The sequence below is a fragment of the Rhinichthys klamathensis genome, unplaced genomic scaffold, assembly GCF_029890125.1.
Source record: "Rhinichthys klamathensis goyatoka isolate OS25496 unplaced genomic scaffold, OSU_Roscu_1.1 h1tg000020l_1, whole genome shotgun sequence".
Taxonomy (NCBI): Eukaryota; Metazoa; Chordata; class Actinopteri; order Cypriniformes; family Leuciscidae; genus Rhinichthys; species Rhinichthys klamathensis.
This window is the reverse complement of record NW_026606571.1, coordinates 2,139,552-2,158,163: the sequence shown is the minus strand read 5'-3', so window position 1 is coordinate 2,158,163 and position 18,612 is coordinate 2,139,552. Positions and strand designations below refer to the sequence as shown.

The window sequence follows — 18,612 nt, the reverse complement described above, 5'->3', positions numbered from 1 at the left end:
TTAAGACTTTTACATGAAAACGTGCTTGAGTGAGATGTCTGATCTATGCTCTTCAAATTTGTCGGGGTGTAATGATATCCTCATTTAACGATTCGATACATATACTGAACTCACGATACAATATTATTGCGATACTCCAAGACATATGAGTATGTCTTGTAATCATATACAGGTCCTTCTAAAAAAATTAGCATATTGTGATAAAGTTCATTATTTTCCATAATGTAATGATAAAAATTAAACTTTCATATATTTTAGATTCATTGCACACCAACTGAAATATTTCAGGTCTTTTAATTGTTTTAATACTGATGATTTTGGCATACAGCTCATGAAAACCCAAAATTCCTGTCTCAAAAAATGAGCAGATCATGAAAAGGGTCTCTAAACGAGCTATTAACCTAATCATCTGAATCAACTAATTAACTCTAAACACCTGCAAAAGATTCCTGAGGCTTTTAAAAACTCCCAGCCTGTTTCATTACTCAAAACCGCAATCATGGGTAAGACTGCCGACCTGACTGCTGTCCAGAAGGCCATCATTGACACCCTCAAGCAAGAGGGTAAGACAGAAAGAAATTTCTGAACAAATAGGCTGTTCCCAGAGTGCTGTATCAAGGCACCTCAGTGGGAAGTCTGTGGGAAGGAAAAAGTGTGGCAAAAAACGCTGCACAACGAGAAGAGGTGACCGGACCCTGAGGAAGATTGTGGAGAAGGACCGATTCCAGACCTTGGGGGACTTGCGGAAGCAGTGGACTGAGTCTGGAGTAGAAACATCCAGAGCCACCGTGCACAGGTGTGTGCAGGAAATGGGCTACAGGTGCCGCATTCCCCAGGTCAAGCCACTTTTGAACCAGAAACAGCGGCAGAAGCGCCTGACCTGGGCTACAGAGAAGCAGCACTGGACTGTTGCTCAGTTTTGCATGTCATTAGGAAATCAAGGTGCCAGAGTCTGGAGGAAGACTTGGGAGAAGGAAATGCCAAAATGCCTGAAGTCCAGTGTCAAGTACCCACAGTCAGTGATGGTCTGGGGTGCCATGTCGGCTGCTGGTGTTGGTGCACTGTGTTTTATCAAGGGCAGGGTCAATGCAGCTAGCTATCAGGAGATTTTGGAGCACTTTATGCTTCCATCTGCTGAAAAGCTTTATGGAGATGATTTCATTTTTCAGCACGACCTGGCACCTGCTCACAGTGCCAAAACCACTGGTAAATAGTTTACTGACCATGGTATTACTGTGCTCAATTGGCCTGCCAGCTCTCCTGACCTGAACCCCATAGAGAATCTGTGGGATATTGTGAAGAGAAAGTTGAGAGACGCAAGACCCAACACTCTGGATGAGCTTAAGGCCGCTATCGAAGCATCCTGGGCCTCCATAACACCTCAGCAGTGCCACAGGCTGATTGCCTCCATGCCACGCCGTATTGAAGCAGTCATTTCTGCAAAAGGATTCCCGACCAAGTATTGACTATTGAGTGCATAACTGAACATAATTATTTGAAGGTTGACTTTTTTTTTTTGTATTAAAAACACTTCTTTTATTGGTCGGATGAAATATGCTAATTTTTTGAGACAGGAATTTTGGGTTTTCATGAGCTGTATGCCAAAATCATCAGTATTAAAACAATAAAAGACCTGAAATATTTCAGTTGGTGTGCAATGAATCTAAAATATATGAAAGTTTAATTTTTATCATTACATTATGGAAAATAATGAACTTTATCTCAATATGCTAATTTTTTGAGGAGGACCTGTATATTTGCAGTTTTGTAAAAAAAAATAAGAATAATTTTATAGCAAGTTAAATTTTTTCAGTAAAGCTCAGGTGATTCTTATGGTGTGTTCACACCGAACGCGAATAGAGTGTCAAATACGCGTCTATCGCGTCTAGTTAGATGCTTGAACATTCGCTCGAGTTCAAATTTTTCAACTTGCGCGGAAGACATTTGCGGCAAACGGGTCGCCCAATTCGCGTCATTCGCAATGCCCGGCGCGAATGATGCGTCTATTCGCGTCTCTGCATTGACTTTGTATGTAATCTACTCGCGCAAATAATTAAATTCGCGTTCGGTGTGAACACACCATTAGACGTGCAGCAGGTAGAGTCGTTGCGTCACAAACACATCATGGGTAATTTCCTGTGTAGACACAGTGTTATTCATATGCTCTTCTGTTTCAGATCTGCAGCCAACCAGCTGTCAGTCAGCTGCTTAGCAACATTCGTTCCCAGTGCATTTCCCATGCTGCACTTGTGCTTCAAGGTGCCCTCACACAGCCCAGGTCAGTAACAGCAGCCTTTTTCAATGCACTTTTTGAAGGTGTTTTCACACTAGAGCTCTTGGTGTGGATTTGACCTTTGGATGACATAATTTGGCTCATAAAACGTTTCTAATAGCTTCCTGTCTATGCACGGTTTCATTTTGTATGTGTTAAACTTTTGAAGTAAGACTGATTTCTGGTGCTTTCTCCTCCAAATTCATTGTTTAACTACTGTAGTAAACGTCAACTGATGCTATTACAATGCTGATGAAGCAAACATACAGTGTGAAAAGAGACCTGGGCAGTAGGAGAGCAGAATCAAGTTCCAGTTTAAACCAAGTGTGAAAATTAGTTTGTTGCATGATGTGGTCTGTCAGTTTTAATTAACACAAGCATAATACATTTTAAATGAGATTGCCATCTCCTCCCTTATCTCTTTGCTCCCAAATAGGGCCCCTCTACAGCCCTCCCTGCTGGTTCCCTACATGCTGTGCCGGAACCTTCCGTACGGCTTCATCCAGGAGTTGGTGCGCATGACTCACCAGGAGGAGGAGGTGTTCAAACAGGTGGGAGTTGCAGCAGATTATGGAGACAGGCCGCATGCTACATCGTTTTACTTTTGAAGTGCAAGAGGCCTTTATTATTGATGGCAAACTCATAGTGATATTTAACTTATTTCCAAATGTCTCATCTGTTTGTTTTTAGTAGAAACAGCGAAGTATTTAAAAATAAATAATTTCTAATCCACATTAGGTTTAGTGGTTCCAGTGTGCACACTTTAGACATTGCATTGGATTAAAAAATATCAAACCAACGTTCATTTATTTTAATTAATGAAAATGCACACTTTAGAAGCAAAACATGTTTTCGTTTTTGAATGATAGAATATAGATTCACTACCGTTCAAAAGTTTGGGGCCAATAAGATTTTTTAAAAATAATTATATAATTTTAATAATGCATTACATTTGACAAAAGTGACAGTAAAGAGATTTATTAAAAAAGATTTTTATTTTAAATAAATGCTGTTCTTTTGAAAAATAAATGTTTCACGAGCACCAAATCGGCATATTAGATTGATTTCCAAAGTATCACTGAAGACTGCTGAAAATTCAGTTTTGACATCACAGGAATAAATCACATTTTTAAAATATATTAAAATAGAAAACGGTTATTTGAAATTGTGATAATATTTCACAATATACTATGGTTTTTTTGTACTGTAAATAGTACTGTATTTTTGGTTAAATGAATGCAGCCTTGGTAAGCATAAGAGACTGTTTTCAAAAACATTTAAAAAAATCTTATCAACCTTTTAAACAGTAGTGTATACTTTTCAAAATTAATTCTTTGTGCTTGTCAAATGAGGAAGCACACCTGTGGTTGCTCTGCAAGGGCACCTGAACTTGAGGGGAACTGACTTCATGCATCGACTAAAAATCACCTTGTTTTCAGCTGGTTGGAAGTTTTTCTTAAATGACTAGGAAGTCAATTTAGCTCAAAGAAAGGGATATGGCACTTTTGTCTTGAATGATCGATGTTGTTGTTCTTTCAGATCTTTGTTCCCATTCTTCAAGGGCTTGCTTTAGCTGTAAAAGAGTGTTCTTTTGACAGTGACAACTTCAAGTTTCCTCTGATGGTAAGGGAGTACTTGTTGTTCTTTTAAAAGCTTAATAAGACTGTATTATCAGGCATATGAGGACCAAACAAGCTCCCTTGATTTTATATTAACAGAACACTGTTAGATATCTCTGATCTTCCAGACATGTTTCACACAGTAAACTGCTCTGCTGAATCTGTGTTTCTTGTCTATGACGTTATTATGATATTAAATTGTTTTACAGGCTTTGGCTGAGCTCTGTGAAATCAAGTTCGGGAAGACTCACCCTATATGCAATTTGGTAGGTTTTGTAGGAGCTTACGAACTCAAGCCAGTCGGGTTATGCAGTTCACTCTTAATATTGTCTGTCTGTGTGTATTTTTAGATCACCTCTCTGCCATTGTGGTGTCCTGACCCTCTCAGTCCTGGGACAGGAAGAGAAATTCAAAGACTATCCTTCCTCGGAGCGTTTTTCAGTCTCTCTGTGTTTGCTGAGGATGATGTAAGTCATTTCACTCAGTTATTTAAAACAAATAAGAATAATACAATGTCATTTGACTCAGTTATTTAAAACAAATAAGAATAATACAATGTGCAGCATTGATGAATAATGATGGGAGGAAAGTTGTTTATTTTTATGTCCGTTTTGCTGTTCTTTAGACTAAAGTGGGAGACAAGTTCTTCTCTGGCCCTGCCATCACTGTAGAGAACACCCGTGTGGTCAGCCAGTCACTGCAGCATTATCTGGAGTCTGCCAGGGTGAATGACCATCATATCACATACTTTAATGAGCTGCTATAATATTGGGGGAATATTCTTTTTATAGAGCAGAGGTGAAAGTGGAAGCTTCAGTTTTTGGTCTTTCTTATATGATTATAAAAAGTATAATTTCATATGAATGAGGTGAGATTACAGAATGTGCATTTATTGTTAAGTTGTAACTGCTAGATAATAATTTAGCATGGGGTAACATGACCCTCATATCTGGAGCGAGAAGCCCGCTCCGAGTAAACTTTCCCCAGCTGACATTAGATTTTCACACAATTTATAATGAAATATTTAGAATTCGTTTGGAATATTTCCATTAAAATATTACATACCGTTTTCTCCAGAGAATAATTTGCACCAGGTTAAAAATTGGGTTGTTGACAGAAAAGAAACCCCAGAAATGTTGCATTGCTGTATAAATTGCATACATTTCTTTCAGCAAATAATGTAAAATACAGGTAAATAAAATGAAACGTTTACAAACATTATAAACATCTTTTTTAGTTTCCCTCTTTCCACAGCAATTTAACGCTGTTCAAAACAGAACAGAAATGAAAAATATAAGTATAAAACAAACATAATTTGACTGTATTAGTGTTGATGAAGGTAAAATTCTAAATCAAATAATCTTTGTAAAATCCACACATTGAGTGGAGAGTCATGTATCTAATTCATGGAATTATTTTGTAATTAAACATTAAATTGTTAAACAGTAATTATTCCCTCCAAATAATAATATTAAATTGACATAAAACATTTGAACATTCAACATTAATGCACATCGAACATAAATACACAGATCACTATTATCATTTATCTTAAACTTCTGATGTAATGCGCTTCTTAAATTTGACGTCCAGATGAAATGTTCAAATGTGCTGCTGAAATGATATTTAGTGACATCTTTGAAAGGGAAGAAAAAAGATATATTTTGTAATTCTGTGCGCTGATGTTGGTTTCCAGGGAGATCTGTTTAAAATCCTGCACAACATCTTATTGAATGGAGAGACAAGGGAAGCAGCTTTGAGCTACATGGCAGCTCTGGTGAATCGTAATGTGAAAAAGGCTCAGATGCAGGTATGTCTGCTCAAATGTCTGTCTTTCAAAACAACACATTCATCTTTGACACATTAATACCACATTATATGATGCTTTTTTCCCCCTTTCTTTCTTTAGACCGATGACAAACTGGTGTCCACAGACGGCTTCATGATGAACTTCCTGTGGGTGCTGCAGCAGCTCAGTATGAAGATCAAGCTGGACACAGTGGATTCTCTCTACATCTTCCACCCCAAGTGTCGGCTGAACCTCGGCCGTGAAGAGACCCGGCTCAATGCCACGATGGAGGACCTGAAGAGCTGGCTCACCGAGCTGCGTGAGTGTGGGCTCTGTTCTGGAACAGACAAATCGCTTTAGACGCTCAGTTTGAATTCAGACAACCCATTTACCGTTCCTCCAATTCCTCCACAGATGAAGACCCGTCCAAGTTTTCAGAGCCCAAGTTCCCTACAGAGTGCTTCTTCTTAACGCTACACGCACATCATCTGTCCATCCTCCCGTGCTGCCGGCGCTACATACGGAGACTGAGGGCCATCAGGGATCTGAACAGGTGCTTTGCACAGATTCAGTCCTAAAAACAATCTATTTGTTACTTAAATCTTTTAGGGTAATAGTCCACTGTGAAGTGCGCACTAGTGCAAAAGGGTACGTGAAGGGCACATCACAGCTGCGGAAAGGGTGTTTGAGCTCTTAATTATAAAAGGACGGATGGGCCTCAGCCTCATAAACTTTGCCGCCAAGAGACCACAAGTTTTGTTGTACTTGTATTATATTGCGTCACTTTGGTGATATTAGTGCTTTTTACATTTTCAATTGTGTAATGTTGCTGTTTGAGCATGAAAAAGGTCTGCAAAGTTACAAAGCACAGTCTACTCTACAGGGACTTATTCTCTATAGCAGTGCGCACTGTTTCTGGACTCCATCTGTAGTCTTGAGTTTTCTTCCAGGAACGTACACGTCATATTATTCCTCATTTAAATAATTTACCCCCAAGGCATATGCAAAAAATGGGGCAAAGCCTGGTTGAGTTCTACTAGTAGTGTGTAAAAACTCGTGGTTATTGTAACATTTCTGAAACACGCTTGAAGCGGTTGACCAGTCCCAACACACTGGTTCAGCTGACCAATCAGAGCTCACTGTGCTGTTCGGAAGGAGCGGCTTAAAAAGGGCAGCGACTTAACAGTTACTGGCAAAATGGGAAGAGTAGTGCTGCAACAGTGTTGTTTTTAACATTGAAGCATGAAAACCTATTCTAGTAGATAAAAATAAAATAAAACCAAGACTTTGTAAAAGGGCATATTATGGCCTCTAAGTTTTATTTGAATCTAAAAGATTGATGTGAATAAGGTGATTCTCAAAGTGGAACATGTTGCATTCCTCATTGCTTATGTCAGATAGCCTGTCATGTATGTGACTCTTTATGTTCATACTTTGTGAAAAAGACCTTAATCTCTCTCTGATGAGACGGGCTAATCCTGACCTGTCCCAATGCCTCTTGCAGAAGGTGTTTTCTTGCAGTCCTTTTGTAGAGCAGATCTAAAGTCATCTTATGCCCACAATGTCAAAAATATCAGCTCATGTGCTAGTGCTGCATCAGTGGCAGTGTTTCAAGTCCTTCACATTTTAGATATAAAGCTCTGGAGTAGGCTGCTCACATTGTGTATTGGCCTCATGATGCCTGGCAGATCAGAACCACGGTGACCCCTGCTGTCAGCAGCAGGTACAACACTTAGATGGCCAATAATACTCTCTGTGGAGTTTTTCTTTTTTTTATTTAAGCTGTCAGACAAGGTAATTTACACAAGGCTGAATATGTGTGTGTGTGTGTGTGTGTGTGTGTTTTAAAGAACTGTGGAAGAGCTGAAGAACAGTGAGAACCAGTGGAAGGATTCCCCGTTGGCTAGTCGTCATCGGGAGATGCTGAAGAGATGTAAAACACAACTGAAGGTGTGTGCTGTTGTCTTTATTAACAAAAAAAGAAAATTCATAAAATAGTTTTTTAAAACGCTTGGGAGCAAAAGGTCATTAATTAATTGGTGCAGAAAGTGTACAATCTCTGATTTCCACTTTTAATTTAAAATTGCTACATTTTATTTTTAGATGTTATTTGCAATACATTTTATATGTCATGTCATCTTTCCTTTCCTTTGCTTGAGAAAGCTTGTGTAGATATGTATTAATGAGATTAGGGCATCAACAGCTAATTGATTAAACAGATAATGAAAATAATTTACGATTCCATTATTGCTTATTAGTAAGATCTCTGTCCTGTGCCATATTATGGTACTTAAGTCAAGTCAAGTCAAGTCACCTTTATTTATATAGCGCTTTTTACAATACAGATTGTATCAAAGCGCTTCACAGTGATAACATGAAAACAATATAACAAAGTTTGTTTCTAAAAGAAATTGCGTCAACGTCCACCTTAAGTAAGGCAGATCAATAATATTATTGAATATTAAATGTTAAATGTCCCCAACTAAGCAAGCCAAAATCCAAGGCAACAGTGGCAAGGAACCAAAACTCCATCAGGTGACAGAATGGAGAAAAAAACCTTGGGAGAAACCAGACTCAGTCGGGGGGCCAGTTCTCCTCTGGCCAACGAAGGAACAGTGCATGATTCGGGCAGCATTACAAGTCAGATTGGATCGGAACATTTAGAGTATTTTTTGGAAGTCCAAGTATGCACGCCGGTCTTAAGACGAGTTGTTGAGGATCAGTGCCGTCCACCATAGAGAGTCCATATCGCCCATGTTGAGTCGTCACTTCATAGGCTTTGTGATTGGAGCATCTGAAGTCTCCGTGAGACTTCAGATGTTCACTTAAAAACAATTACCAACTCTACCTTTCAAAAGTTTTGGGTCAGCAACCCCTCATTTACACTGCACACGTCTGCGGCGCATTACGGCTGCGACACGGCTACCGGAGCTGATCGCGGCCATTCTAGTCAATGCGTGTGTCTACACCGGCCGCAAAGCGGCGCGTTTCAGAAGCTTCCCAGAAGCGGCTCTCCGCGCCGCTTCGCTAAATATAGGCGCCTAGTCTATTTTTGACGGACGCCACGTCCAAGCCGCACCGTAAATACAAAATAAAAGTAAAAAAAAACACTGTGTCAATTTCATAATAAACACCCTGTGCAGAATCCCAATTGTATTGCACACCAATATATCCTTGGCTTGGTAAAATCCATAGACTGTAGGTAGACACAAAAATCAAGAAAAAACACGCCGGACAGGCAAATCACGTGGTCTCGCGCATCCAGTCACTTCGCTTCTGAAATGCTCCTGGTGTGAGTTGGCACTGTGTGAAGGACGGAATAAAACAGTGTAATGCGCCGCAGACGTGTATGGAAGCATATGGGTAGCAATATTCAATTTGAAATGTAATATGCAAAATGACAATGCAATATGTAAAATGGCATTGCATTCTGTATTTAAATTTACATTTTACATTACCATTCTAGCAACGCTTGGTGCAAAATGAAAAGGCAAATGTAAATTATGTAATTTCATTTTCAATTTCATACACTAGTTTTAATATGCATATTGAAACGCTTTATAAGTTGCAAAATTAAAATGAAAATGCATTACAGAAATGATTAGATATGTGTAGCATGTTCAAGCAAAAACTGTGGCAAAATGATCATTCAAATGTTATTTTTCTTAATTGCATTTACACTCACAGTCAAGACACTTGCGATTGCATTTTCATGAAATGTCCCGCAATGAATGTAGCAAAATTCAATGTGCACATTGAAAATGCATTCCGAGCCGATCACGCCCCCTCCTGCCCTGTCAATCACTGCATCAAGGCGGGGCTTAAGTTGTGTTGTTTCTCTCTATGGAACTCCGAGAAGCTGCACAAGCAATATTCAATTCAATTCAATTCAATTCAATTCAATTTTTATTTATATAGCGCCATTACAACACCCAAAAAGGTGCACAAAGCGCTTTCCATAAAACACATAAAAAGACAACAGTATATAAAAATTGAAAGTAACTAACACAACTACTAAAAAGAAAACAAATGATTACGTGTTGAAAGCCTTCCTGAAAAGAAACGTTTTCAACTGTGATTTAAAAACACTAAACACAGTAATGTTACGAAGGGTAGTAGGTAAGGCATTCCACAAAGTAGGACCCTGGATGGCAAAAGATCGGCCTCCAAACTTTTTGCATCTAAACTTGGGGATAATCAAAGAGGTGTTCTGAGAGGAGCGGAGGGTTCTGGCAGAATGGTATACAGTGACCAGCTCAGAGAGGTAAGTTGGGGCCAGACCATTAATGGCCTTAAAAACAAACATCAGAACCTTATACTCCACCCTAAAACGTACCGGGAGCCAATGAAGTGAACAGAGGACGGGGGTGATATGAGTATGTTTGTGGGTATTTGTAAGGAGACAATAGAGCGACAAAGTGCAAATGCTGCCCCTTCAGAAAGACCATCGTCCAGCTTAAGCATGACGCCTCCGGATCGAAGTGGTGGGACACGGGGTAAGTTGGCAGAAAGAGAAGAGACAAGGGGGTCGGTCGACGGTCGTCAAACGGTTAGACCTAGGGTTGCCAACTTTCACTCGGGGTCTGGACTGTGGAGTGTATTTGACGATCACACTCTTACGTGACCATAGAGCGTATGTACGAAAAGTGCTCGTTTTGGCCAAAAATAAAAAAATAAAAAAAATAAAATGGGGTGACACCCGGCTTTACCTGCGGCTGCGGTCACACTACCGACCCCTTGTCTCTTCTCTTTCTGCCAACTTACCCCGTGTCCTACCACTTCGATCCGGAGGCGTCATGCTTCCAAGTACCTGGTTCCATAGAGAGAAACAACACAACTTAAGCCCCGCCTTGATGCAGTGATTGACAGGGCAGGAGGGGGCGTGATCGGCTCGGAATGCATTTTCAATGTGCACATTGAATTTTGCTACATTCATTGCGGGACATTTCATGAAAATGCAATCGCAAGTGTCTTGACTGTGAGTGTAAATGCAATTAAGAAAAATAACATTTGAATGATCATTTTGCCACAGTTTTTGCTTGAACATGCTACACATATCTAATCATTTCTGTAATGCATTTTCATTTTAATTTTGCAACTTATAAAGCGTTTCAATATGCATATTAAAACTAGTGTGTGAAATTGAAAATGAAATTACATAATTTACATTTGCCTTTTCATTTTGCACCAAACGTTGCTAGAATGGTAATGTAAAATGTAAATTTAAATACAGAATGCAATGCCATTTTACATATTGCATTGTCATTTTGCATATTACATTTCAAATTGAATATTGCTACCCATATGCTTCCATAGTCGTGTGCAGTGTAAATGAGGGGTAAGTTTTTCCCCCAAAGAGAGTAATGCCTTTCTTCAGCAAGGTCACATTAAACTGATCAAAAGTGACAGTAAAGACATTTCTATTGTTACCAAACGTCTCTTTTTCAAGTAAATGGCGTTCTTTTGAACTTTCTATTCATCAAAGAATCCTGGAAAAAATGTATCACAAAAAATGTAAAGAGTTGTTTTAACCATAATATTAAGCAATGTTTCATAAACACCAAATCAGCATATTAGAATGATTTCTGAAGGATCATGTGACACTGAAGACTGGAGTAATGATGCTGAAAATTCAGCTTTGCATCACAGGAATAAATTACATTTTAAAATAGACTAAATGTATCTTAAGTTGTTATCATATTTCACAATATTTCTGTCTTACTGATCAAATAAACGCAGCCTTGGTGAGCAGAAGAGACTTCAAAAACATTAAAAAAATCGTCAAAACCTAAATTTTGAACGGTAGAGTGCATTTACTGTTACATTCTCAGAATTCAAACATTTCCATTTAGCAAATTTTGGCATGTTCAAAAAGAAACGAGCAAGTTGTTCTCATTGTTAAACTATGAATACTTAATATAACTTGTACAGACTTTAAATATGTACTTTATTTACAAATATGTATTAGAGTAGTAGTAAGTAAATTGTGTAAATGTTTGAATCAGTTTTCTTTGTTGACAGAAACTGGTGCGCTCTAAAGCCTGCGCAGACGCAGGGCTGCTGGACGAGAACCTGCTGCGCAGATGTCTTCAGTTCTTCAGTATGGTCATCCAGCTCATCTTGCGTATGGTGGAGCCTGCCTACCCACAGTCAGTTCACCGCTTGCATTCTTTCATCAAAGTTGTAGTCGAGATGTTGTGTTCTGATTTTCTTGTTGTTGTCTTTTATAACCTTACAGCGTAACCCTGCCTCTGAACCCAGATATCCCCAAAAACTTTGCTGCACTGCCAGAGTTTTACATTGAAGATGTGGCTGAGTTCTTGCTTTTTATTGTGCAGTAAGTCTTATGAGAGTGCTGCAATGTGCACATCATAGTACTAGAATCCCAAATGTAGCTACATTTATTGTTTTAGTGAAATGTAACTATTTTCCCCTTTGTTTCTCAGGTACTTTCCACAGGTTCTCTATGAGCCGTGCACTGAAGACATTGTGACCTTCCTGGTGGTCTTCCTTTGCAGTCAGAATTACATAAAGAACCCATACTTGATTGCCAAACTGGTGGAGGTGTTGTTCGTTACCAACCCAGCGGTGCAGCCGCGCACTCAGCGTTTCTTTGAGATGATGGAGAGCCACCCACTGTCTGTCAATCAGCTTGTGCCCGCCCTCATGAAGTTCTACACAGGTGAAAGGGTGTCTGAAATTCGTTTTCAAGGCTTTCAATTCCAGTGTTGGGAACGTTACTTTAAAAAAGTAATTAGTTATAGTTACTCACTACTTGTTCCAAAAAGTAACTGAGTTAGTAACTGAATTACTCTATAATAAAAGTAAGTCGTTACCAGGGAAAGTAACTATTTGCGTTACTGTTAAAAAAAAGTTGCTATATGTCAAAGAATTTTTAGCAGTTTTCACAAGTCAGTTGAAATGAGTAGAACAGACAGGTGTTTGTACGTAACTTTCGATATTTATTGCACGTCGACAGACAGCAAGAGGTTTATCCTGCACCTCAAGTATTATCTTTGTAAGAAAAGTAAACAGTTACACCATATAAAGTGCATTTAACTCTAGAGAATTAAATCAAACTCTCTCAACCTGAGACAACTGGTCAAGTTAACAACCTGTACTTCCAAGTGTTTTGTTCATTTGTGTTTGTGTGCATTTTATTTTGTGATTTCACCGGAATGAATATAGAGTCTCCGCAACGGCGATAGATTGAAGCGCGCGTCCGAGTGAAGACTGCGCGCGCCGCGAGCCACAAGAGAACACTGTATCCATGACACTGATCGCAGCAGCACGAGCGCTCAGCTGGATCTCAAAAACAACAGATTTAAGCGCTAGATCTCTTATTTAATAGCGAACTAAATGAATGCTCTGCTAGTTAACTGGATATGTTTTATTTATTTGTATTAGGTATCCGTTCTATGACATTAGTATATTTTTTACTAACCGTATATTTACGTATATTGCGTCGTTGTACCCAGCCCTTCTGAAAGTGCACTTCCGAATGCGTCTCTGTCCCCCACACATTTAAAACCAAACTGACGCCCATGAACCAACGCATAGTAACGCACCGCATTTAACGTCCAGTAACGTTAACGGCGTTGTAACGACGGAAAAAGTAATTAGTTAGATTACCCCGTTACTGAAAAAATAACGTCGTTACCTAACGCCGTTCTTTTAAACGGCGTTATTCCAAACACTGTTCAATTCTGAGCATTTTGATTTTATGCTAATTGTGGTTTCTCCCCAGATGTGGAGCACACTGGAGCCACAAGTGAGTTCTATGACAAGTTCACCATCCGTTACCACATCAGCACCATATTCAAAAGCCTGTGGCAAAACATTAACCACCAAGGCACCTTCCTGGAGGAGTTCAAGTGAGTTCAATGTTTAGTTTTGAGTGAAATTTGAAATGGTAATAAACCATAATGGAAAAAATATCAAATCTATATCAAATTATTGTAATTATTAAAATGAATTATTATTTGTTAAATTTGTTGCATTCAAATTATTTTTGTTAAATATTTATATTTTGTATACATGTATTTAATTAATACATTTTCCCTCTCTCATTCATTCTACAGCTCTGGTAAACAGTTTGTACGCTACATCAACATGCTAATTAACGATACAACTTTTCTGCTGGACGAGAGTTTGGAGTCTTTGAAACGTATCCATGAGATTCAGGAGGAGATGAAGAATAAAGAGCAATGGGACCAGCTGCCCAGGGTCAGCACATATCACAACTTGACCAATAATTCAGTTACCCACCCTTTTGAATGCATTATGTGTAATGGATATAATGCACTATTGTGTCACGAAAAAAAAAAAAAAACATTAGCTTTAAGGATAAAAGGATGAGGAGTGAGTTTTAAAGTGAATGGATGTTCTGAAGTGTTTCTACTTTCATTAACATGTTTTGTTCTCCAGTTCCAATCAGATCTAATTGAATGTGAAATGTTCTGATCCTCAGGAGCAGCAGCAGAGCCGTCAGTCCCAGCTGACTCAGGATGAGAGAGTATCACGATCATACCTGGCTTTAGCCACAGAGACTGTGGATATGTTCCATATCCTCACCAAACAGGTCCAAAAGCCCTTCCTCAGGCCTGTAAGTAAAGAAACATGTTGCGCTGTAAAAACACACTCTGTGACATTATTATCAAGGCATATACACGAAACATTCAAGTGTTTGGGGTCGGTAAGATTTTTATGCTCTTCATGGTTACATTTATTTGATTAATTTGTATATTTATTTGATCAATATATTTATATAATATTATTACTATTTAAAACAGTTTATTTTGTTACATTTTAGAATGCAGTTTATTCCTGTGATGTCAAAGCTGAATTTTCAGCATCATTACTCCAGTCTTTAGTATCACATGATCCTTCAGAAAACATTTTCTAATATGCCGATTTTGTGCTTAAAGATTTCTTATTATTATCAATGTGGAAAACAATTTGGGGGAACCTGATTTCACCAAGAACATCAACATCTTTGTTGATCCTGGAACTACATTCCAATCAACCAATCAGATTTGAGCGACAATTTTACAGTTTATGTCGTTTAGGCTTACAACCAGGGTTAGGTCCTTCTACATCAGGATTATTTAATCATCATTTCCCTCTGAATATAGTGATAACTTATGGGTAGGACTTGATTTTCGGACAGGAATGTTGTTGCAGGATCTACAAAATTGACCCAGAAATATGTCTGTCTTGGCAAAATCACGGTGACCAAAACAGTTGTGCTGCTTTATGTTTTTGTGTAATACATTTTTGATTAATAGAAAGTTTAAAAGAACAGTAATTATTTGAAATTAAAATCTTTGTAACATTTTAAATGTCTTTTAATGTCACATTTTGATCAATTTAATGTGTCTTTGCTGAATAAAAGTATTCACTTCTTTCAGGAAAAGAAATATCTTTCTTACCCCAAACTTTTCAACGGAAGTATACGAACAGCTAAAGAGCTTATTAAAATGAGTAGAAGCAGTTTAATAAACGCATCTAAGCGGGACAGTTGAAGAAACATGTCTTGAGGAAATTTTTAGCTGACAACAAACAGATTTGCATTAGGACGCTCCTAAAAAGTGGTAAAGTAGAGCATAACAAAATCTATTTAGGTTTGCTTGTTAGGAAAAAGCGTGAGGATTGTAATCTGCTGCTTGCCTGTAAATGAATCTCCTGCGCTCTGCAGGTATTTATAGTCTTCAGAGAAAATTGAGCTGCTGCCAGGGTCAGAACATTGAGTTTATTCAGGAGAAAGGGCACTTCTAATGTATTATGTTGTATTGAACAGGAACTGGGTCCTCGTCTGGCTGCCATGTTGAATTATAACCTGCAGCAGCTATGTGGGCCTAAATGTCGAGACCTAAAAGTGGAAAACCCAGAGAAATACGGTTTTGAGCCAAAGAAGCTCCTGGATCAGCTCACTGATATCTACCTGCAGCTGGACTGTGCCCGATTTGCTAAAGCCATTGCAGATGACCAGGTCTGTATTTACTCACCAAAATTCTTTTAACTGTATTGCAAGACAAATAGTGTATAACTCAAATTTATGTATTTTTTTTGCTCATTTTCAGCGGTCATACAGCAGGGAGCTCTTTGAGGAGGTCATTTCCAAAATGAGAAAGGCGGGCATAAAATCCACCATTGCTATTGAGAAATTCAAACTTCTGTTGGAGAAGGTGGAGGAGATAGTAGCTCGCAATTCTCAGTCTGAGATGGATTACAGCGACGCCCCAGATGAGTTTAAAGGTGACGGGTCATCAAGTCTTTAGCTATGTCATACTTTGAATCATTCACTACTGTTTAAAAGTTTGGGGTCAGTTGTAAATGTTTTTGAAAGAAGTATCTTAGGCTCACCAAGACTGCATTTATTTGATCAAAATACAGTAAAATGGTAATATTATGAAATATTATATTATGTTTTCTATTAAATGTTTTGAAATGCAACTTTTCAGCATCATTACTCCAGTCTTCAGTGTCACATGATCCTTCAGAAATCATTCTGAGTTTCTTTGGTAACACTTTACAATAAGGTTCATTAGTTAATGTATTAACTAACATGAAATAACCATAAGCAATACATTTGTTACTGTGTTTGTTAATCTTTGTTAACGTTAGTTAATAAAAATACAGCTGTTCATGTTAGTTCACAGTGCATTAATTAACATTAACAAAGATGAATAAATGCTGAATATGTGCAATTCATTATTAGTTCATGCTAACTAATGTAGTTAACTAATGAACCTTGTTGTAAAGTGTTACCTTTTCTTTTTGAAAACGGTTGTGCTGCTTATTTTTGTGGAAACCAGGATACTTTTTTTCATACTTTGATGAATAGAAAGTTGAGCATTTAATTGAAACATTATAAATGTATTTACTGTCACTCTTGATCAATTGCAATGAATTCTTGCATAATAAAAGTATCAATTTCTTCTTCTTCTTCAAAAAAAAAAATCTTACTGACCCCAAACATTTGAATAGCAACAGATTTACAAGTCGATTGAAGTTAGTAAATAACAGTGTGCTCCTACCTGAACAGACCCGCTGATGGACACTCTTATGACTGATCCCGTGCAACTTCCCTCTGGCAACATCATGGACCGATCCATCATTCTGCGACACCTCCTGAACTCTCCCACCGACCCCTTTAACAGACAGCCTCTCACAGAGAGCATGCTGGAACCAGGTACCAACCACACACCGCTTTTCAAAGATTGCTTCTTTCAGCCCTGCTGCCAAATGCACTCTGTGACTTGACTTCTTTTTTGTTAGACTTTATAATGCTGACTCTGTATTTTTCCCCTCTCTCCACAGTCCCAGAGCTGAAGGAGCGTATCCAGGCCTGGATGAGAGAGAAGCAGAGTGGTCGCTTTTAAGTTTTCTCAGTGAGCCAAGCTTGCCCCTCAGTATAAATGTTTTTATCACGCTGGAAGTAAACTGAAGAGAAACAGAAAAAAAAAAAGATGACAGTACCCAAATTGTTTTTGCCTCCCTTTATCCTCTTTATGGAGCCACTGTCTGAAAGGCTCATGATTCTAAATTGAAACATAATAAAGTTTAGACTTTTGAAACATTTTGATTTTGAATTTGTATGTCTGCATACATACCAAGCTGAAAGGGCACACATTCTCACTCAAAACCAGATATAAGACATTCTTGTTGTTTTCATTGACTTCACATAAACATTTTAATGGTTCTGACAGTAAACACTGAGGGTTCATGTTTGTGAGCTATTTGGAAGAATGTTGTCAAGTAACACCAGTATTTCCATTTTTACACTCAATAAACATTGGCTGTAGACATACAGTTTACAGTTCTGTCCCTAACCTGCCTTTTATTTGATATGGTTGGAGAAGTACAGCATATTTTAAATAAATTAACAAGCTCTAGACTGTCTTGTAGAAAATACAATAGATGTTGGTGTAAATTGATGAAGCATCAGATGGTGACTGACTCTGTATTTTAATTTTGTTGGTTTGCACAGAAATCTCATGTACAACAATTTGACTAAAAGGTGAAGCAGAGCTGAAACCCTGGATCAAATGAGAGAATGTGAAGCTGTGTTGTAGCATGATCATCATAAAAATGCCAGTATATCATGTTTTTTTTTTTTTTTCTGTTTACCAACATTTGTTTTGGATCATAAAGGGTCATCATCTCTTGTTATTAATGTTAACCCCAGTTGTTGGATTTCAGCATAAATTAAAAGAGTTTTTCCAGTGATTTAAAAGGGTTTATCTGTACAGGAATTTGCTTCCTTTGTTACAAAATTCTTTTGAACTGTAATAAATGGTAATGCACACACAATGATAGCCATTGCACTTTTTTTACTTGTCCTCTTAAATTCATCATCCATGTTTTTTTTTATTTTTTTTTTTTATAAAACTTGAGAAATTAAGGTATTACATATTAAATTGTTTCATGGATGACACTGGCTGTTGATTTAGTATAATTGAGATACTATTATAGTTTTTGTTCTTTTAGTGTTAGTACTTTTTTGTTTAATTTCTAGTTTAGTTTTAGTTATTTTAGTACATCAAATTTTACTAAATGAAAATGAGAAATACAATTTTTTTTGTTACCGGTACTTGAAATAGAGATAACTAACTGAAAGTTTTAGATTTTTTTTTTTTCAGTTAATATTTATTTCAAGGAGAAAATGTGTTTTTATGGTTTTAGTTTTAGTTAACAGGAATAACCCTGGGCACAATTTAGTCTGGCCACATTATAAAATAAAATAATACATAATTGTCAATCAGTGGGAGAAAACATTTTAAGTGTGGTATATGAGGAAGCAGCTTCTATTTTGATGAATTGCTCACCTTTATGCATTGTTTTGAGAGGATTCAAGTCTCATGACTATTTTAGAAAATAATGGGTGTAATTATTTTTTTGAAAGAACATATTTAGCAATTTAGGATTCT

The 18,612-nt window shown here is 37.8% G+C and overlaps 1 protein-coding gene across 2 annotated transcripts in view; it reads left to right on the top strand.

Annotated features, from left to right (window-relative positions):
* ube4b (ubiquitination factor E4B, UFD2 homolog (S. cerevisiae)) overlaps nucleotides 1-17,995 on the top strand; it is a 30,796-nt gene extending 12,801 nt beyond the window's left edge. For both annotated transcript variants that reach the window (XM_056239554.1, XM_056239562.1), the window contains 20 exons: nucleotides 2,178-2,278; nucleotides 2,709-2,823; nucleotides 3,812-3,895; nucleotides 4,101-4,157; nucleotides 4,242-4,358; nucleotides 4,517-4,615; nucleotides 5,588-5,701; nucleotides 5,801-5,999; nucleotides 6,095-6,233; nucleotides 7,531-7,630; nucleotides 11,702-11,829; nucleotides 11,919-12,017; nucleotides 12,127-12,362; nucleotides 13,428-13,554; nucleotides 13,762-13,906; nucleotides 14,151-14,285; nucleotides 15,480-15,671; nucleotides 15,763-15,937; nucleotides 16,728-16,874; nucleotides 17,003-17,995. In XM_056239554.1, coding sequence (XP_056095529.1) covers nucleotides 2,178-2,278; nucleotides 2,709-2,823; nucleotides 3,812-3,895; nucleotides 4,101-4,157; nucleotides 4,242-4,358; nucleotides 4,517-4,615; nucleotides 5,588-5,701; nucleotides 5,801-5,999; nucleotides 6,095-6,233; nucleotides 7,531-7,630; nucleotides 11,702-11,829; nucleotides 11,919-12,017; nucleotides 12,127-12,362; nucleotides 13,428-13,554; nucleotides 13,762-13,906; nucleotides 14,151-14,285; nucleotides 15,480-15,671; nucleotides 15,763-15,937; nucleotides 16,728-16,874; nucleotides 17,003-17,064 — 2,571 coding nt within the window. In that variant the 3' untranslated portion in view covers nucleotides 17,065-17,995. The remainder of the gene's footprint in view (nucleotides 1-2,177; nucleotides 2,279-2,708; nucleotides 2,824-3,811; nucleotides 3,896-4,100; nucleotides 4,158-4,241; nucleotides 4,359-4,516; nucleotides 4,616-5,587; nucleotides 5,702-5,800; nucleotides 6,000-6,094; nucleotides 6,234-7,530; nucleotides 7,631-11,701; nucleotides 11,830-11,918; nucleotides 12,018-12,126; nucleotides 12,363-13,427; nucleotides 13,555-13,761; nucleotides 13,907-14,150; nucleotides 14,286-15,479; nucleotides 15,672-15,762; nucleotides 15,938-16,727; nucleotides 16,875-17,002) is intronic.
* Nucleotides 17,996-18,612: the final 617 nt, after the last annotated feature.